This window comes from Sebastes fasciatus, chromosome 2, assembly GCF_043250625.1.
Source record: "Sebastes fasciatus isolate fSebFas1 chromosome 2, fSebFas1.pri, whole genome shotgun sequence".
Taxonomy (NCBI): Eukaryota; Metazoa; Chordata; class Actinopteri; order Perciformes; family Sebastidae; genus Sebastes; species Sebastes fasciatus.
This window is the reverse complement of record NC_133796.1, coordinates 26,727,283-26,749,262: the sequence shown is the minus strand read 5'-3', so window position 1 is coordinate 26,749,262 and position 21,980 is coordinate 26,727,283. Positions and strand designations below refer to the sequence as shown.

The window sequence follows — 21,980 nt, the reverse complement described above, 5'->3', positions numbered from 1 at the left end:
TTATTTCTGTCTTACTGCATTTAAAGAAGACTTCACTAGTTATGTTACAGTTTACATAATCTTTTCTCTTCGTGGTTCTTTCACGCTCATCTGTCCTGTCGAATCCTGACTGTCTAATTCACTGGTGTGAAGAGAGGTCATATCTTAGAATTCAAGGCAGAGAGACATTAGTATTCCCGAGGCCCTCGCTCTGACTGAGCCATCTGCTGCTTTCGGACTGCTTCTCTCACCCTCTGTCTTCCCCTCAGCCCCTCTTTACCTCTTCATACACTCACCACACACATTCATGGAAACACGCACACATACACACACAGTTTTAAGACATGTGTCTGCCAAACAAGGGTCTGAGGGTAATTTAAGGCTTTATCTTACTGTAGATGAAGCGTTTTGTAGCAGACATGAATAGGTCTGTCCGTGGAGACCGCCCTGGACAAGTGGTGCCCAGCTGCAGCTCAAAACAGACAATTGGGATACTGCGGGCAGGCAGACTGGTATGCTGCTATTAGTACTGCCAATTTGTGTGTGTGTGTGTCAAACCTTTTATAGTGATGAAGGTAACAGCTTGAATCAGTGCCTACATTTCAGTGCATTTATGTGGGAGACAGATACTTGTGTGTGTGTGTGTGTGTGTGTGTGTGTGTGTGTGTTTGTGTGTGTGTGTCTGTGTGTGTGTGCAGGTGGGATGTAGAAAGAAATGTACAGTGATGGAGCCAGTTGGATTTAGATTTCTTTTTGCACCAATCATTGATCCATTTTCTTTAGCTGCTCTATTTCTATTCAGGATCCCATGGGGCTGGAGCATACCCTGCATACATTAGGCAGAAGGTAGAGAAACAACCTGTCCAGGAGAGACTAACTGGGATACACAGTCTTTTAATCTCACATGGGCAATTTAGAGATCTTGCAGGAGGAAGCCAGAACAATATACGAATATATCCTCTTCATAAAGGTTTTATTTTGACTCGTTAGGGTTGTGGAATAAGGGGCCAAATTTCAATAAATCATAGACAAAGGACGACTGCGTTGCTTCACGTCATGTCGCCTAACATTACTCAACATCGTCTAACGTTGCCTGTTTAAAATTGCAGAGACCAGCTGACCCCAGATATTTGCATCCATTCTCCCCCTGCATAAGAGAAAATAACTTGTCTGAATTTAACTCCAAATATCATTGCAGAGAGACAAACAAAACGAACTAGCCAACCATTTTCATTCCACTACGAATCGAATTTATCTCAGAACAAATTGAGAATATGTCTCATAAAATAATTGCAAATAGGACTGTAAAGTTTCTCTTTTTCTCACTTAATCACTTTGTGATATTTTGTTTGTCAAAGAAGAATAGAAAATGCTGGAGTTGGAACAAATACGGAGAAACTGCCCTGCAATAGGGGACATCACTGGTTCAGTGAGGCAGGTCCCTATAACCGACTGCCTCCTTCGGCAATTCAGCATCAACACTTCCTGTCTTTAGCTGACTAGAGCCACCTGTGTGGCCATCCATGGCCCAATAGTGCCTGAATACCAACTGTTTAGTCCAGAAGACACTCAATTTAAAATGTTTAAGTTGATGACTGGGTCAGACAGCACAACTTGTTTCTTTTTCTTTCTTCTGTTGGTCCTGTTTGGACCTGTGATATAATGTGAAAAACACAATGAAAAAAAAAAGCATATATTGTGATCATAGGGTATAAAGCATTGTTTTTATGAAATTGGGCTGTTTAAAGATGATCAAAATGCGTACTGTTGCATAACTTGATTTGTGTATATTAATGTAACTTGTGTGTTATCTTGGTTGACAATAAATGTATAATTTCCCACTCAAAAAACACACAAACAAAAAAAAACTTCACAACAAATTTAATTGGATTAAACAAACTATATTGTTCCTAAAGTGATATAAATGTTTTTTGGCAGTGAAACAAAAAAGGAACCTGACAAAGTGCTCATGAGCAAGGCGGTGAGCTTCCAGTCAGTTGTTGTCAGTTGAGAGTGTGTAAACCTGCCTTCTCCTGCAACTCCAGTAGCTGCTATAAAACAAATGTTCTCCTGATCTACTTGCCAAGTGAAATTAAGGATAGTTAGTGGAGCAGTAGGCACCACTTCATAATAATTAGGATTCTGCATGTAATGACAAATGAAACGTCATAATTAATGCATAAGGAATGCAGAAAGATCATAATAGTGCAGGTACTAGGGATGCTACTTTAGATTTTTTTTTCTTACCGATAGCTGATCCTACCGACAAGATTAGTGCCTTGCATGCCGCCCAGCTGCAACGATAAGCCGATGAACAAACAAGTTAAATTCATAATTTATCACCAGCTGCAGTGTACAGTATGCACAAAACAGACAACTGAGTCCCCAGTTCACCCGACCGGTAGAGTTACTTTAGCAGCCACGATGCTGCGTGTATTGTCGTGGACACATGCAGCCACTTTGCCAGTGAGTCTCCACATTAGCTAGTGTGTGTGTGTGTGTGTGCTATGTTCACAGCTATAACGTTACTGATAACTTCATGCGCACCGTTTAATCGCATTATTAACAGTTAAATGGTTAAATATCCCAAGCAGGTACAAACTAGCCTCATGACATGTAGACGCATCCTGTGTGTATGAGCATAGTTATACCGTCATAATTCATTCTAAATCTGTCCTAATGGTACTAAACAGGTGGGACGGATCCCCTGTGTATCTTGTGATGTACAACTGCATGCAAATTCAATAAACACAGTCAAATCTGAAATGCATGCCAGACAAAACCAGATTTGGGGAAAAGCCACCTGGCTAGGGACTTATAGGATTTCTAAATTTACACAGCAGTTGTAATGGCACTCTGGAAAAATATAAGGAATCAAAAACATGATATGAAACACAAATACGGCAACAGCCGGACAACACCACCCCAAAAAAAATAAAAAAATTGTGAATCTAGGAGGCCAACAAAGAGGAGGTCAAAGGGTATCGGTCCCCAGGGGATGCAGTTACCCATAGTTACCAATCCTTACCCTCGGCTCTGGGGAGTTGAACGAGGCGGGGCTGGGCCTCTACAGGAGGATGCTTGCTGGGAAATAATGTGGAGGAAGGAGGAGGATGGAGTCAGGGAGGTGCATGCTGTGTAGCAGCTGGTGGGGGAAGGGAGGAGCGAAGAGAGATGGGAGGGAGGATGGGGCCGTTGTTACAACAGATCCCAGTTCTATTGTATCCCACATCCCAGCCCAGGACCTCAGGTAAGAGATGCAGCTAGTGCACGCTTTCCTAGATATTAACAATCCGAGGTCATTAAGTAAAAACCTGAATGGTCTGTTTTAAATGATGAACAAAATTGCTTCATTAGATGTACATATTGCTAAATTATTCAGGTGTACAGAATATTTGTATCCATGTGTCTGTGTGTGTGCATTTACAAATACTGTGTGATCAGTAACCTCCATGGAAGTGCTCGTATTTATTTATAACATGCATGTGCCATTATACAGCAGCAGGAGCAAGTCAGCCCAGTACATGTGCTTTGTGTGCACATGTAATCTTAGTCCTCTGACTTGGCTACCTGTGGAACAACCAACTGTGTGCATGTGTGTACTCCTTTCTGTATTTGTGTTTTAGAAGGGATGTGTTTGTACCAGGTTGTGCAGAGCTAATTAACCAGTGTAATCTCTGGTGATGGAAAATGTAATTATGGTGAAGGGAAAAAGGGGGGAAAGCAGCAACAACACCCCTCTTGAGGGCAGTTGTTCATGGCAACTGGATGGCACAACAAAGTGGGGATGGCGACAAAATGGATAACAGGGCACAGAGGGCGCGCTTCACAGAAAGAAAAATACTCTGAACTTTTTTAGTTGGTTGTTAAAATGCATTACAACTAATAGAAAAGTGGCTCTCATCCTGGAATCTGTTGTTTTGTGTGTGTTGATGCTGGCTTGCACGTTTGTGTGTTTCTTTTTAATGTCTGTAGTGGGATTCATTCATGATTTATAGGATACCCTTTATCTTGTTTGGGTATCTTTTTTTAATAACATCCTTTTTTGTCTTGGGGAAAGTAAACCTAATACTTTACATCTACCTGTTCTTATCAGTTGCAGTTGCACAGCCTGCTCTTTGTTGCTGTGAATGTTAATATAACCAATACTGGAATACTTTCCTGTTTATTTAACTGGATTAGCTGCTAAAAGACTCACCACGATTTTATTAGTTTCATTATTGATGTTTGATGGTGAACTCCTGCATTTGTTTCCATTAATTTCATCACATCAATCACACCACACCGACACAGGTAGACGTTCAGCTTTATGAGGGTTTTCACACAAACGTGTACATTTGGGTTTCCATTAGGGCTTTCAAAGTTAACGCGCTAATAAGGCGTTAATGCGGATTCATTTTAACGCCACTAATTTCTTTAACGCATTGACACAGTCGATCTTTCGGAGGTTGTAGCGGGCCCGGTTCTAAAGCTAGAGTGAAGATACTGATATCATATGAAACAGCTTTGAGTTCAGCCTGGTGCACGCCAAGGGTAGAGTACGAGCCAGGAGGCATCCGATTGGTTCTTTCCAAGCGGACCACGAGGCAGTGATTGGTAGACGTTTTTACAGGATTACAGCAGTTACAGATAACAGCTCTTTTTACGGTCCTTTTTCAGAGGTCATAAGTACTGGATCGCTGTCGGGCTGTAAAGACCATTTCAACCAATAAAACAAATAGTGTATACTGGATAACATCATCAACCCTGCCTTTAAGGTACATTTTGAACAGATAAAAAATGTGCGATTAGTTTGCGATAATCACGATTAACTATGGACAATCATGCGATTAATTGTGATTAAATATTTTAATTTATGGACAGCCGTAGTTTTTAGACTTGTGCAAGCTATCAGGATACTTGCTAGTCTTTTCATCTGCACTACTTGACCAGGTCTTGTCTCCCATTCTCCACCAGCAAGCTACTGAAGGATCAATAAGTCTTGATTGACATCTGCCAAGTCAAGCCCAATGTCAGGGCACATGTGCAGCACCTATGTGGAGATGACCTTGATTAAACTATTGATTCTTTCTCTGGAAGTGTCCCATTAGGTTAATGTGATGGCAGTATGCTTAGAACCGCGCTGGTCTTTGTGTCTATTGTTCTTAAGCTGAGTGATATATTGAGCCCACTGTACTTGAAGCCAAAGTTGTGCTAAATAAGCACAAAAGAATTCCTCTGAACGTGAACCAGAGACTGTCATGTTCAATTACAGGAATAGATTGGTTTGTCAGGCCTGATTTTCAGTGTTGCAGCTGTATGCAAAGTACAGAAAAAGATAAATGGAGGACTATGTTGTGTGTTTGATGAAGGGAATCTACTGCGAGCAGATATGCCATTTTGATGTGGGGTGTTATAGACCTTTTCATTAGCATTCTGTTGCTAGGGCGCCTGCTTTGGTCCAAGATTAGAGAATGTTTATGTTGTCAAGTTTGAAAAGGTCTATGTATTTTCTTGTTCTTCTGAAACAAACAAAAACACAGTTGTACTTGTCTTAAAAGCTCCAAAGCTTATCGGCTCTAGCCTTGATTATATTTTATTCATTTCTATTGTAGTTTGTTCCTATCTTGTGTAAGCACAAGACAAATACAATTGTGTTTTTGTGTGTTTCAGAAGAGCAAGATAATGCACATAGACCTTTTCAAACATTTTCAATTGGCCACTTTGTATTTCCTGTGACAATGTTTGTTAATGGAGAAGCTGACAGGAAGGAAACTTGGAACAACAAAACAAATAAACAGTTGTATTTGAAGTTGATCTAACACTGTGCCTATGTGTCTTTATCTGTCTCATAGGATCAAACCAATAACAATGCATGGCCTCTAAGCAGCCAGTCATGGCTCATAGGAAGAGGCCGGGGACCAGCGGAGGAACCAGTATGGCTGCTCCAGGCCCCGCCTCCTGCCCCACCCCTACAGAGTCATGTGATCTGAAAGCCCTCCCCGCTCGGCAACGCCCCGTCCGCTACCCCAAAGAGTCACATGACCCGAAACCCCTCCCTCGTTCCTGTAAGGCACAATATTCTCCCCCCAAGACGTCTCAAGACGTGACTCACAGCCATCCAGAGGTGGATGTAGATGCAGAGGTTGAGGTTGAAGTTGAAGTGAAGCGGTACAGCAACCAAGCAGATGCAGAAGTGGAGGACCAGCGGCCAGCAACTCCCTCCACGCCAGAACATGAACATGAACATAACAAAGATGGCCATGGCCGGGCAGACTTCCACGGTGGAGCTGACAGCCTGGATGACGACTCCAGCTCTGACTACATTAACAACACCTCAGATGAGGAGGAAGACTATGATGACGGTGAGTAATCATTTGGATGATTCATATTTGATTATTATCATTCCTTCCATCATTGATTCTGAACTCCCTATTCATTTCTGTTTGATAAACTATTATGGGGGACAAAAAGACTGATTTCTTTTTTTTAATCTCTGCTGAGCAAGCACTAAATTGAAAAAAAATAACAGCATGTACAGGAAAGCAGACAAAAAATAAATAACCAGAACTAAAATAGTAACCGTAAGAAGCCGCAGCATCAAAAGTGTCGGTACTCCAACTGTAGCTTTTTTTTGTTCGAATTCAAGAAAGGGTACAATTGGGAAAATATCCCCTCAAGTTCAAGCACCTTTTATTTTGCAGCATGAAATTGTCCTCCTGAAAATAAACTTGGAAACCTTGTGGCTCAGTGTTAAGTAGCTGTATGCAACTGAGACATCAGTAAGATTCATTGATAGGGACAAATAAAACCTAAATGAATCACAGGATTCTTTACAAATTTGGAACCGGTTTTAAATGGGAAATGACTATCGATTCCCATCCCTAATCAGTACCAGTGAATGTTTAGTAGCTCAGTGCTGATTGTGATTTTAATAAAGAAGCCCCGGGTATTAACCCTTTAAAAACGGACCACCTGCGGGCGGCCATGGGAGATCGCTGTTTGCATGATCCTGTTTAAATCCATCTAAAATAAAAAACATAATAATAGCTTGAGCATTCATTCTTTTTTTGCTGTGGAAAGCCAAGGCTCCTGTCTTATCCGTCATCCAATGTACGCTTGTGATGATGTCATTACATCATGTTACGTTACGTGCAGTACAAAAGGCTGTGACAACGTGCGTTGGTGCGAGTATTGCACAGTAATGTCCGTGGGAGATCGCTGTTTGCATGATCCTGTTTAAATCAATGTAGAAATCGTTTGGATCAGTATGTTTTTTTGTGTGATTAGTAACATTTTACGAAAAAACGTCAGATTGTTGTATTATTTTAATAAATGACACAATATCAATACTTAATTTCAGTGTCAATTATTATGTTTTATTGACTTACATAACCTTTTAGCTTAGGTTGTACAGATTTTAGGGATGTGAAGTATTCACAATAAGCAAAAATACCAATGTAGGCACTGGCTGACCATTTCTATTGCGGAGTTCAAAGGGTTAAGAAAAGTGTGTTTGTGATCATAAATCCCTGCAGGGCTGGCAGAGGAGGATGAAGGTGTTACTTACTACATCCGCTACTGCCCAGAAGACGACAGCTACCTGGAGGGTATGGATTGCAGCAACAAGGGAAACTGCAACCACAACCACAGCCAAAGCCACAGCCAGGGGGAGTGTGTCACCACCGTACAGCCGGGCGGAGCCAACACTGATGAATGTCAGGAGGCTGTGGAAGGGTGGGTCGAGGGGGGAGAGGGAGAGGGAGAGGTGGAGGGGGAGGTGGAGGTGAGAGAAGAAGAATGGGTGGAAGATGAGGAGGGAGAGGGAGCAGTGAGGGAAGAGTGGACAGAAGAGGAGGAAGAGGTGAGGGAAGAAGAGTGGAGAGAGGGAGACGAGGAGGCGAGGGAGGAGTGGAGAGAGGAGGGCCAGGTCGGGCAGGAGCAGTGGGCGGGACGAGAGAGGCACAGGGTGGAGGAGTGGGTCGAGGGAGAGGGCGAAGTTCGCTGCGAAGTGGTGGAGCAAGATCCAGACGAACAGATATACAACGGAAGACCAGAACCCATCCTGGACCATCACCATCACCACCATCTCCACCACCAACCCTCCATGCAAGACACCCTGCACACCCGAGAGGAAGAGGAGGAGGCAGAGAGCGAGGAGTACTGCCCTAATGAGGAAGAAGACGAGGAAGGTGACGAGGAGGAGACACACGGAAGGGCCTACACTGGAGACTACTATGCCCCAGAGGACAATGGGAACTCAGTGCGAGTCTCCCCGTACCGTAGCCGCAAGGTGCTGGTGGTCGAGGGGGAGACGGGGGAGGAGGCGGAGGAGGACATTGACCAAATTGTTGCGGAGATCAAGATGAGTATGAGCATGGGGAGTCTAAGCAGTGGCACTGACCAAAGCCCAGAGGAGCTGGCGCAGGACCCTGCACCAAGTGACTACCCTCACCCGAAGCCTGAAGCAGCCCCCTACCCACCAGCTCCCCATCGCCATGACAGCAGGCCCAAGTCCCTGAACCTGCCCTCCATGCACCACAACAACGCCGACCTCCAGAGGGGCATCAAGGCACATGCACGCTCCCCTGAGGACAGGCAGAGATGGACAGCAGAGCAGGTGAGCTGTTTTTGAGAGGTTAAAGCTGTGAAGTGCGAACATTGTTATTTTTCCATTTACCCACTTACAGTATCAGCATCCCTGTTGGTTTGTTTTTTCCAAAGCATGAACACAAAACCAACTCAGTTAAGGGCTGGTCACACCGAGACGTATCGCTACAGGCACTACAGGCGCTTCAAAAACGGCATGGCAAAGCGAGTCAAGCAAAACAACGTGGTGCGCCTGTGGAGCGGGGCTGCGTGCAGAACCGAGCGATCAAATGTGATTCATTGAAAAAATGCGGTCTCTCTCTCTCTCAACGACAGTAGCCTAAATGAAACTATCACGACATGAGATATGAATTCCCCCTTCCCTCTTATATACTGTACTCCGTAGCTCTCTCACTGCCCAACAGCTATCTAGCTAGCTAGCCACATCTACCGGCATCAAAACAGGAAGGAAGTGGTAAAGTAGTAAAGCCCGTCTCTTGCCTGATTAGATTGCCAATTGGCTGTCAGTGCCAAGTGTGACATTGACAAGTGGTGCGACTCTGCACCTCCTGGCGCTGAAAAGTTGAGAATATTTAAACTTTTATGCGCATAAACAAACTCTAGAAAAACACGAAGCGCAGTGCAAGAGAGGAGTGCACAACAGGCATACCATAGGAAAACAATGGTTTTGCTAGCGACGCGTTTCTAGCGAGGCGTGTGATCAGCCCCTTAGGAATTAAGAAAACAGAGCAGATGCAAGAAAAGACAGATTTGGCAGTTGATTTCGTCGATTCAATCCATATCTAATAAACAGTTTTCTGACCAATACTGTAATTTTGTTTAATCGACAACCCCTTATGATACTGTTGATAGCTGGTTACTGTAAATGCTTGCGCTAATGTTCACAGAATTGAATCCTGCAGGTCCTGATTCATGAGTAGTGGGTTGATAATCCTAAAACAATGATATACTGATGTTTACTTTGAATACTATGAATACTATGAATTTCCCAGTTAACTGAAAGCCACTGAATCACAGATTCCATTTCTAATGTGTTGAATCAGGACTACATGTACAGAGAAAAGCACACAGATGAAAAGACGGAACGACGTACAGCATCAACATAATAATGCTAATCCGACCAGAGCCGTTGCAGAAAATATACTGTACATTCAGGCTATTTCAGTGCTCTGTGGCAGAGACTCTTGCCAACAGCTTTGTGGTGAGAAGCTGGAGATGAGTTACATGACATGTTGCATGTGGCCATGATCCAGAGAATAGCTGGAGCCTTTTACCCCTCCCCCCATGTTACCTTGAGCTGTCCCCCTCCTCATCTCTCTCCCTCTCACAGCCCTGGATGAGCGCACACACACAATCATATCGATGGACTCAAACACATGCAGAGCTCCCCCATCTTCTAAGAGTCAGATGGTAAAAGGAGAACAGGGATGGTCTCCTGTGGGCAGCATGCTGATACACACCTGTGTTACACAGAGTGCACATGTTACATTCACTATGCGACTCATTTGTAGCACAGAACTGGGTCAGACAGTGTAACTAGATTAAAGAAGGTAGAGCACACCGCAGATTCAGATGACTCCCAGACTCACTGAGATGATTTGGTCGCCTCGTCCTCTGTTATCAAATAAAATGTTCCTCTGTACAGCACTTCAACATGACCTTTTAGTGAACCAGGCCAACAATGAATTCAATAAAAGCTTTGCTGCACAGCGTGGAGTCAAGTGATTATGAATAAGAAGAGTTATAAAACAGAGGTAGGCGGAGGTCATAGAAACACACATTCTGTTGTTGGGATGCGTATATTACACAGTATTGTAGTCTTATTTTAAATGGTGCTACATGTTGTAAACATCAAGTCAAGTCAAAGTTTATTACAGCCCAATATCACAAAGCATGTCTCAAAGGGCTGTACATATAATAAAAACAGAAAAACACACAACAAATGTATATAAGTGATGAAAACTACATACAAAGCATTACAAATGACACACAATATATACAATAAAAACAATAGCAGCATGAGCAAAATATACAAAAACGTACAGTTTTAAGTTGGATAATCATAATAAGTATTTTAGGCAGACCAAGTGAGGTTGAAGGCTGATGCGAAAATATGTGTTTTGAGTTTAATGATTCGACTGAGGTAGCCTCTCAAATTTGGGTAGAAAGACGATTCCAAAGAAGGGGGCTTTGTAAGAGAAGGACGTACCACCTACTGATGTATTATTTATTTTTGGAATAGTCGGGAGGCATTTTGACATCGTAAAACCCTAGCAGGTATATTAAGAGTGACTAGGGGGTGATGAGTAAGTTGGTGCAAGTTTTTGTAATATTTAAAAAGTTAAAAGTAGGACCTCGAAGTCTGATCTAGCATGTACAGGGAGCCGATGTAATGAAGTAAGAACAGGGGTAATATGATCACATATTTTAGTTTAGCTTAATATCAATATCAATATGTCGGTGAGAGACTGTGCTATATGTATGTAGTATTACAGTAGTCTGTATTAATAATTCCTTCCATGAATCACCAAGTCTGTTGAAGGGAGAGTTCGGGGATTTTGAAGTGGGGATGTATGAGGTACTTATCCATAGTCAGTGTATTTACCTACAGTAGATGACAATCGGCACGCCCCCAGTTTAGAGAAACAGACAGGAGTTACCGACGCAGGAGCAAACCAATATACTGCTGTGGACGGGAAAAAAACAGTATCAGATTACGTGGACTTAACTGAAAGGGTTCAAAGCCAGCAGAATCCGTTGTCAAAAACAGTATTGATAAGTTTCACTTTTAGTGGCGTGCCACCCGTCATCTACTGAAGGTAATACACTGACTGTGGAGAAGTACCTCATACAACCCCACTTCAAAACACCTGAACTATCACTTTACAGACCAGAGACAGTCTGGCATAAACCTAAAAATGTACTCATAATTATGACTGTGTTATATGTTGTGCCTAAAAAGATGAATATGTATATTCATCAGATGAACTTATGTCCATAGAAAAAAAATACCATTCATATCTTTAACATTAAAGATTAAATAAATCTGTCTGAAGGTGACATGGATTGAGTTGCCTGGTGCAGTAAATTTGAGTAGAGATGACCCCTTGAAATCGAATGCTTCTCATTTGCAATATTTTTCATTTTATTGGTATTTTGTTTTGCTCTATTAGATAATCCGTGTACACATGTACACGTTGGTAGAAGATGCCAGTCCTCTCAGTGGTGGTCTTGTGAATACTAAATATGCTAATGGCTTAAAATTGATGATACAGTTCTTCATGTAGTCTCCCTAAGATTTCCTATTACGGATGAAGGCATGTACATGGTTTGACTGGTGTCTGTACATGAATGTAGTTTTGTAGAGCATCCCAGTTTAGCAATCCATCCCACCAAACAACAACACGGGTCTAATTAATTTAATGGTTGTTTGCACAACTGAGTTGGGCAGCATGATGAATACTGATCAGGAGTTTACGTTTAGCTCTCTCTCTTCGCAAAGGAGGCCACTAATGTCATGTTTGTGGTAATTAATTTCAATTCCAGACACACAACAGCATGGGATGTATTTCACTTTTCCACTGCTACACCAAGGAGGAGGAGGTTTTACTGGCAGGAGGATTTCATTTCAGCCAGTAATACGATTGAATGTTAATGAGCAGTTGTGGACCGCAAGATGGATATTCAGGGGAATACATGTAAATGTAATCCTCCCTCTGTGCGATTATATGGATGTTCTGTATCTGTCCATTAATGTGATGAGACAAAAGCTGGAGGACAAGTGAAAGACAGAACTTAACCATGTGGCCGTTTGAAACAAGACAGATTGTGTTCTTCAAAAGAATGCTTCACTCTTAAAGATGATTTAATTCAATTTAGTTTAATTTAGTTTAATTTAATTTAATTTAATTTAATTTAATTTAATTTAATTTAATTTAATTTAATTTAATTGTAAGTTAACACTTTATATTTGTTATTGTTAGTCCAGCATAAATTGTGTATTACTGGAAAGCTGAGACTCTTGTGGATCCGATGAGTCCAATGTATCAGATTATTGCTATACCACAGCCCTAAATACAAATGGAAAGGAAATGTTTTCTATGTGTTTGACTTAGCTTATACAATATTCCTCTTCTAATTCTCATCCGCTCGCACCTGTTCTTCTGTGTTGACCTGCCAGGTGAGCAATGGTGCAGAGCAACCCAGAAAACAGCAGCGCTCCGACCTCAACGTTCCCCTGGAGAACAACAATGTACCAGAGGTAAGATGTCCTGTCGCAGTGTTTCCATCATCAACCTTTAGATCTGTTGTGAGGTCGTTGACACTTTCGATTTTGTTGTTTATGTGTGTGTACATGTGTGTGTGACTGTCTGAGTAAATGAGTAATTGTGCAATTACAACCTCAGCTCATGTCCTCTGCTTACGGCGTGATAGCGTCCCGGTAATTGAGCAGCGTGTCTGCTTGCGGTTTTATGAGCGCCGTTTTTCATGGAGATGTCTCTGCAGTGGATGCTCCCTGTACAGGCTCCACCCACACCTCGCTGTCCTTGGGCGGAGTAAACTTTCTGAATGTGTAGAGAGCAGGTTAGAGGATCAAATGGATCCGGTGGGATGAGTGTTTGAATCTCAGGAACCACTTCACATTTCACAGCTCTCTCTCTCTGTGGCCATCTCTTGTCTATAGCTTCCTCCTCCCTCCTTTACATCCTCTCTCTTCCACCTCCCCCAGCAATGTCCATGTGTGAAGTGGATGAGTAAAGCTAGTTTGCACTCTCTCCACACATACTTTTGCCATGCTCCTGAGCATGGCGTATATGCACAGTTTCTGCAGCAGTAGAAGTACCGAGGTGTAAATTCTTGTAGCTGTGTGAATGTGGGTCATGGCCATAGACTGCATATAAAGTGGATGTAGTCACCGTGACATTACCCATTGATTTGTGGACTGCCTTTTTGAAGCCTCAAATTCAGCATTGTGGACTTAGCCATCTTGTTTTTTTTCAACCAGAAGTGACACGAGAGGGTGGAGCTAAGCACAACCGAACACTGAATAAGAAATTTTAAGGGGACCTAATTGTTACAATAAACTTTAATGAACTGAAAACACACTGTGAAAAGGTTAAAGTTCCAAGACGAAAACACAGACAACTCCCAGACCTGTCAATCACAAGGTAGCCCCGCCCTAAAGCATACCCTGCTTTTTGGTCTATTTGACTCTAAATGGGACCATAATTTACTAAATGAACATCATGCTGTATTGAAGAAGACTTGAAACTAGCGATTGACACCATAAACTCATGTTTACAATGTTTACTGAGGTAATAAATCAAGTGAGAAGTAGGATCATTTTCTCATTGACTTCTATACAATCAGACTTCTTTTTGCAACCAGAGGAGTCGCCCCCTGCTGGCTGTTAGAAAGAATGCAAGTTTAAGGTACTTCCAAATGGCTTCACTTTTCAGACCCAGAGGTTGCCCACTGGCCAAGGCGACGTCTTAAACCGCTTTCACAAAATGTCATGTCAAATTTTAAGCGTCAAGTTGCTCACACACAGGATTTGTTGTCATGGCAGTTGCCAAAATAGCAGGGGGGCATCATGTCTTGCATGATAGAAGGGTCAACTTGTGTGTTTGTGGAAGGTCAAAGACGAATCGCAAGTAAAAAGCAATAACTTGTCCTTTCTCATAAAAAGACAGAAATGTTTTTCCAGGATTTGATGTTTCTTTAGATTCTCTCCTCATCTGCATTTTCTAATCAATTTAAAGTAGGGATGTCATGGAGAGGACATTTTCCCACAGGCTAATGAACTTATTACAGCACCAGTGTTAACGATTAAAAGCAAAATGACGGTGGGGCGGTGGGCAGGTAATCTAATCTGTGTATGCATTAACACCGTGCAACACCGGTAACAGCGACTACAGCGACAAGCCTAATTTGAAGTAAATCAGCAGGCTTCCCTGTGCATCATAACAAATATTTGGGCTGGTTCTCTTTAAAATTATATATATAGAATTTGCTGCTTGCTTCCATGAACTGACACATGCTGTTTGAATGCACTATTGTACCCTTAGAAAAGCAGTAGATGTTAGCCAACTAACAACATTCACAAACAGAATGAAACGTAAAGGTTGTGATTGGTGTATTTGTTTCTTACTTCGCTGTAAACCTATATGTCATATCCTGTTTTTGTCTTCCAGCCAACAAAGAAGGCTGCCTCGTTCCCCAGCTTTGTTGATGGTAAGTTAATCTGTCTGCACACCTGTTTGGTGATGAAATCAAAAATATTGTAATTGCATGGAACTATTCCAAGCTTTACTTTGCCTTCAGTCTGTCATCTCACAGGCCTAGTATAACTCTTCCAGTGCTTTTTCTCTGCCTCTGGGCAGAAGCTAGGCCTAATAATGTACGAGGGGCTTAGCTGCCCGTCTGCTCCTTCAGATCATGGCAGCGCATTGTGTCCCCGAGTGGGTGTCTGAGAGTCCACATCTACATATCACAGACACAGATTAATCTCAGTCCAGCCTCCCACCAGCACTGCACCTCCATCAGCTCACAGCCAGTGGCCATCTCACTGCTGAATCCCATCCAGCCTGTTATCACCATATCTCCATCTCCAGAGCAACAGCGCTTGGCTCTATTTCTCCACACAGCACATCGACTGCAGTGATTAAAATACTCTCCCCACCACACACCCGACCCTTTCAGTCCAACCGTACTCTGTCCTTCCTTCCCTGTGTCTCCCTGTTAATCACCATCCTCTCTCTGCTTCTCCCTGGCCCAGTCCCAGGACCCTGCGAACCAGAAGACCTGATTGATGGGATTATCTTTGCTGCTAACTACCTGGGCTCCACTCAGCTGCTGTCTGAGAGGAACCCCTCCAAGAACATACGCATGATGCAGGCCCAAGAAGCTGTCAGCAGGGTCAAGGTACTCAAACACACATTGACTCAAACACTTACACACAACATTGTGTTTAGTTTTTGACCCCAAGATATCCATATCCGTACTTCTACCCAATCAGCAGTCATGCCGTTTCCTCTTGAGGAGTTTCCTAAATATAAATGAGGATCATTCGCCCTTTTTGACCAAAAAGTCCCAATAACTAAGGAGGCTTTCACATCAGGGACCCGGATCAGAGTACACTTGACCCCAAAGTCCAGGTCGTTACAATACAATACAATAATGTGAACGCTCCATACCGCACTCGGGCACGGTTTGTGGATCCGTACTCGAGTCCACTTGAAAAGGTGGTTTTGAGTATGGTTCATGTGTACTCGGGTATGGTTCGCATCAGGTGTGAAAGCCAACCGTATCAAAGCGGCGGGGGAGTGGAAAGTGGGGGGCAATCGTACTTGGGCACGGTACGAAGCAATCGTAGCTAATATGAAAACGCCCTAAAAGGCTGGTTCCACCGCAGGAACTTTCCCAGAGAACCAAGAAACTTTTAAGGAACTCAGGAACTTTACCTGCATGAACCAGGGGCTAAATTTAGTTTCTGTACGATAGTTCCAGGTGTATAAAGAGTCCCTGCTCCGGGGGTAGTACTTTTTGCACAGACACTGCAGCTGTTTCAACTTGTGTATAGCTTTATTCACAAACTAAAGAAGAACTGGGCACCACTACTGTAGTATTAATATTAGGATGAGGGGTGGACATTTCTTGTTGTTTGGTAACATTAAAATAGTGAATGAGCCAAGAGAGCAGCAAGCAACCCAGAGAGAGAGGCATAGTCGAGAGAGAACAAAGAGAGTGAACAAGAAAAACAAAACGTTTGCTAATTGTTTCATGGCGGTTATCTTCTTAGGTAGAAACAAATAACCATAAAACACTCAGTTTTCAGCATCCTCATTTATTTAACCAAACTCAAATATCAAAGCACAAAAGGGTGACTCTGTTGTTTTTTCCTTGGGTGAAAATTGCCTTCCTAACAGCGCCATAGTTTTTCAATTTGTCATTGGTCTAATTTGCCTTATCATTACGGTTCTTCAGAGGAGGTGGAAATGCAAACAGGAATGCACAAAGTGGACTTTTAGTTGCTGATTGTTTTTCCGCTGGTCCCATAATTCCTAACTAGCCGCTTTGTGCAGTCCTGATTGAGTCTGAAGCACTGGTTTGTAATTTACAGTTACATCAATAAACATTGCTGTTAAAGAGTTGGAACTTTTGGAGACCAGAAAATACATTTACATTGTTCCTTTAGAAAGGTTCCTTGGTTCCTGGAAAAGTTCCTATTCCAGTGGAAAACACCTATTTGAGAGCCTATTGCCCTCTTAACTTATTCCAGGCTCTTAGAAGTGATGTTGAGATGTGTTCGTTCGATTCCCAGAAGACTTCATCCGCTCAGTGCTGCTGGTTTGCTGCCCCACTCTGAAACAGCATTTTATATGACGGCAGTTCTCTCTCTTCTCCCCAGAGGTGCTAGTTTAATGTTACAGTCGTATTGTTGCTGTTCAGGCTGCATCAAAATATACAGAAGTCCTGCAGGAAATATGTCCAGTGGCTTAACATGGCTAATACGGCATGTGTGATCGTATTTGTCATACAGTATCTGAATTCTTTTCTTACATTACTGCACATTTCTGGAAGGGAAAATAGATCCACAAACTCAAGCAAACAAGTGAAACCCTGCTATTTCAGCATATTGTTTAAGTGGTTCATTATGAGATATTTTTAGTTTTATGTCTGGTCCAGATTGCCCCTAATAAAATGTACATGGACATCAGTGCTGTTTGCGTCTAGAGCAAAATATTATAGTCGTATATTAGGCATGAGTGGTCTTTTAGGGCAGCTAAAGAACTTGGCCAGATTGGGCCGCAGGGCTAGTAGTTTGACGCAGCTGGCTGGATAATGGGACTGCTGGCAGGTGAACCTAATATTTCCCTTGTTGACACTTGCTCCCTGCTGTTCACTAATGCTGTTGTGATGATGATATTCCAGTGCAGTTTGAGGGAAATACTGTGGACCGTACCAGGGCAGCTACTAGGTTCATCGCTTTGTTCATCACTGTTACTCTGCCCAAAGTGTCTGACTTTAGAGAAACAGCTACTCAAAATGATAGACTCCCATTTCTTGTGTGATCAAAGGACATTGTTTCGTGACGTGATGACATGAAGCAGCACTGATGTTTTAATGCACAGTGGCTACCGAGACACCCGTCTCTTTTATCTCCCTCTCATGTGAACACAAGCTTGGCTGTATTTCTAAATATTAAATGACCTCCCGTTTAGCAGTCTACTTTTAGAAAGTTACGTGCTGTATGTGTTTGTCCAGTGGGAAAACGTCAGGAATTAAAAGAAGAGAAAGAGAGACAGTATGTGTCTTAAGTTGGAAGTATTAGGTCAGGTTTCCTGATAGGGTTACAGGTGCATGATATCAGCAAACACCAGAATGGCATGATATAGGTAAATAGCCGCCAGTTACAATGAACTCCAGTCTGTGCCAGTGAAGAGATCGGCTTTGTTCTCTAAAATTGGTCACATTGTCTCTGTTTTAGGCACATTTAACAGGTTCCTTATGCTTGGTAACGGTAAGTAAATAAACATATAGTTTGGTCCTTTAATTAAGGGACAGATTCAGATGGCTCTGTCCTAATACTTCAATAGTCCTACCACTCAGCCCTATCCTTTAATTTGACATGCCTCAGTGTAGTGTCATTTGTTCCACCTTTACTTAGGATTGAGGGTTAGTGGTCCTCGTGCAGTCTCAAAATGAGTCTTAATGTGTATCAAATACTCGCTGAAGACGGATATATATGGCTACTGATGCCTGCAAATATTTTTATAATTGTGCAAAAAGAAATTTAAATGTAAAGTATGTTGGAATATGATACATCTATCTAGGCCGTCTAAGCTAAGACAATACCAGAATTTTGGTACAAATACCAAAACGAGACACGTTTTGATTCCTTTATTCAAGGAATATAAACATATTTTTCTACAGCATTAAATTTAACCAAAGATGTCAAACTTTTCAAATGTTAAATGTTGTCAAGCACATTTCCTAAATGAAATATAGTCGAAGGCAAAACTTTTGGTTGATACTTGGTCCTTGCAGATACTTTTCAGTCCATAGCCAAAATGTGTTGAGTTTTGAAATTTAGCCATAATCGTTAGGCACAATGTCAACATCGTAAGCATGAATGTGGCATGAAAGACTACAGTCTAAAGTCTGTTATTAAAGGTCCGGTGCGTAACATTTCGGGGGATCTATTAGCAAAAATGTAATATAATATTCATAACTATGTTTTCATTAGTGTATAATCACCTGAAACTAAGAATAGTTTTGTTTTCCTTAGCTTAGAATGAGTCCTTCATATCTACATAGGGAGCAGGTCTTCTTCATTGCTTCGCCATGTTTCTACAACGGACAAACCAAACTCTGACTCAAGTGAGGGCCTTTCGCATTTTTACATTACCTGAAGGCCACCATAGTTCACCAATACGCTTGGGAAACTGCGGTAACATGAGCCGCAGAGTGCCAAACTGTGGTACTGCCAGCCGCCGTCTGATTTCCGTTGCTCCTAAAGTAGTGTTATTATGGTAAGGATGTCCTCTGAGCGAGGCGAACCACACCACTAGATGTCGCCAAATCCCACACACTGTACCTTTAAGTGTCATTAAGTTTGTGTGATCCACTACTGGTGATTTAAACAAGTGGAATCACATTTGTAGTCAAAGATTCAACCCTGAATCCCTAATAACTCCACTCTCAAATGTCACAACACGATCAAAGAGCGTTCTGCAACAAAGAAAAGGGTGGCAGGGAAAGTGACAGACATTGGCTGGTTTCAATCTAAAATCTGCCCTCTTCGCCACAATGAGAATTTCTTACTGGCATCATTTCACATCTGTGCAATCTGTGTTTGATTCTTCTCTCACTCACTCACTCACTCACTCACTCACTCACTCTGTCATGCACAATTGCCTTCCCTGCAAAAAGTCTTGTCAGAATGAAACCATGGCAACAGTTAGCTATCACCTTTTAGTGCTTTCCCCTGCTCTGAACAGGTCCATTGAACAAGAGGTCGTCCATTATCTCCTTGATTTGTCCCTCGTGGACAAATGAAAAGCTGTACAGCAAACGACATTTAATCTTTGACATTGAAATGGATTCAGCCGACTGCTCACGAACACGCAGTAACGTGCAGCTATATTTGTATATTTGCTCCACATAAACTCAAACAAGCACACATATATACAAGCACAGGAACACAAATAGTAGTGCTGAACCGAGCAAAAAGAAGTGAATCGTAGCAAGCAAGGCTGTACAGGTTATTTATGCTGATCTTTTTGGCATGATGTTCACTGTGTTTGATGTAATATTTATGCAGCTTCATCCCCCCCCACTCACTCGTTCCTGCTGTCTATCCCCTCCCTGCTCAGCTCCTCCTCAGCAGAGCAGTAGATGCTGCTGAAAGCCTCGGATGTCTGTCTTGCATAAGAGACGATCACGGAGGAGGAAACTTTACAAAACCCCCAAAAAGACTCTTCCCTTTGGGCTGTTTTCTCTGCTCTTTTTTTTTTTACTAATACTGTCTTAGCGTTTCCAGCTCTGCACAGTGACTCGGGCAAACATCCAGTCTCACACTCTGAAATGTAATGAGGGTCAAGATAATTTCCTCTGGTCGATGGCAGATGGAGAGTGGGGCAGTCGCTCAGCTTGAACCTTACACAGAGGGCTTGATTTTGAAAGATTACAAAGTGCTAAGAGTACTCCAAAAGATTACCAGTGTGAATTCATGCCCACGCCAAGACCAGAATTACTGATGAACTAATCAAACACATTAGCCGTGTGAAAATGCCTCCATGTTGATCTAAGCTGTTTAATTCCAAACATAGTGACTCGACCTTGTCATTTTTTTTTAATGCAGCCCAGAGAACAAACCCCAAGCGCTCAGTTTAAACCCCGCTCTGGGCTTTATCCCCTCGTCTGCCTCTGTGAGTGGGGATTGTTTTCCAGCATGTCGTTCCTGGTAATAGTGTTTAGACTGTGACCTGAACACCCAGAAGGTGGTAAGAGCAGTGCCCATACTGCCCATACACACAACCTGACTTGTTGTCTTTGCGGTGCTTTTAGAAATGGGAGCCTTACCATCTGTCTTTCTTTTGGTAAATGTTCTTGACCATAAAATTTACACTTGCTGCATTAAAACTGATAGTAACAACTAAACAACATCCAAACAACCCTCCTAATAGAGCTTCATATAGATGCCAAGATTGCAGGAACAGTGTCAATTCATATCTGCACGCTTTTGATTTGCTTGAAGAGAAAAGCAATTATTATCCTCTATAATTGCTGTTTTGATTTGTAACTGATAACCAACACGGCTGTGCGAACGCTATCTCCACACACACACACACACACACACACATACAGTCACACACACACTTCTTCTCTCTCTCTCTGTTTCTGAGAGCAGCGATAGCACACCTGCTGTTTGGTTTGGGGCTTTACTGTCTTACCTTCATTTATTTACCTTCTTTATTTCCTCCTCCTCTTCCTCCTGTTTTTTGTGCTCCCGTATCCGCTGACCTTGTCCCGTCCCAACGCCTGCCTGCCTGCCTGCCAGAGGGTACAGAAGGCTGCCAAAATCAAGAAAAAGGCGGTGTGTAATAAACAGAGCAAAAGGAAGACCCATTGGCCACTTTCCCTCCACTCTCACCTTTTCTTTTTCATTTCATTTGTGCCTGTCTGTTTCTGTGTATCGTCCCTCATCTGTGTCTTTGTCACATGTCGCGTTCTTTAACTTAGTCGAACAAATCTTTGTCAGGTTTTCCTGAACTAAGACAAACATGTTTTGTTTTATGTGAACAGCTATGCATTTTGGCAGTGAGAGACTTTCATAGGCCTAAAGGTGTGTTTAATAACAGCACATTGACACAAAATGAAATGCAACCGCTGTGACCACAAGGTAACAGAGGACATGTCAGCAGGACACTGTTAGGAGAAGGCTGTATTATTTCTTGGGTTTCTCTCAATACATTGCCATTATTACTATTTATTACATGGCTTTGTTGAATACTCGATTCTGATTGGTCAATCACAACGTTCTACGGTCTGTTATTTCTTCATAACAGACCGTTGCTATGGACGTAGTTCTGATGTCAGACACTGGATGACCATTTTGGTGTCAAATTATTGATCTCTTAAGTAAGTAGCTGTGTAATAGGTGGGATAATGTGCAGCTAGCAGGTCAGTGATGTGAAATAAACCCCTTCAGGGCGATGAGAGACTTGGGTGCCACATCGCCCTGTCGGGGTTTATTTCACAACAATGATCGACTTGCTGTACATTATCCCTTACATATTAACCTGTGCAATAGCCTGTGGCAAGGAGTTGTAAGTACGCATTAACACTGATATTGTTTTATGAAATCATAAATGTATGTTAAGAGTGTATTGAGTGTAAACCCAAAA

General features: G+C 42.3%; 1 protein-coding gene across 3 annotated transcripts in view; it reads left to right on the top strand.

Moving 5' to 3' along the window:
- apba2b (amyloid beta (A4) precursor protein-binding, family A, member 2b) overlaps positions 1 to 21,980 on the top strand; it is an 85,864-nt gene that overhangs the window by 44,244 nt on the left and 19,640 nt on the right. For 2 of the 3 annotated variants that reach the window (XM_074616330.1, XM_074616337.1), the window contains 6 exons: positions 5,814 to 6,323; positions 7,497 to 8,578; positions 12,749 to 12,829; positions 14,763 to 14,802; positions 15,347 to 15,492; positions 21,134 to 21,169. In XM_074616330.1, the coding sequence (XP_074472431.1) occupies positions 5,834 to 6,323; positions 7,497 to 8,578; positions 12,749 to 12,829; positions 14,763 to 14,802; positions 15,347 to 15,492; positions 21,134 to 21,169 (1,875 nt within the window). In that variant the 5' untranslated portion in view covers positions 5,814 to 5,833. The remainder of the gene's footprint in view (positions 1 to 5,813; positions 6,324 to 7,496; positions 8,579 to 12,748; positions 12,830 to 14,762; positions 14,803 to 15,346; positions 15,493 to 21,133; positions 21,170 to 21,980) is intronic. The other variant, XM_074616347.1, reaches the window with a different exon arrangement.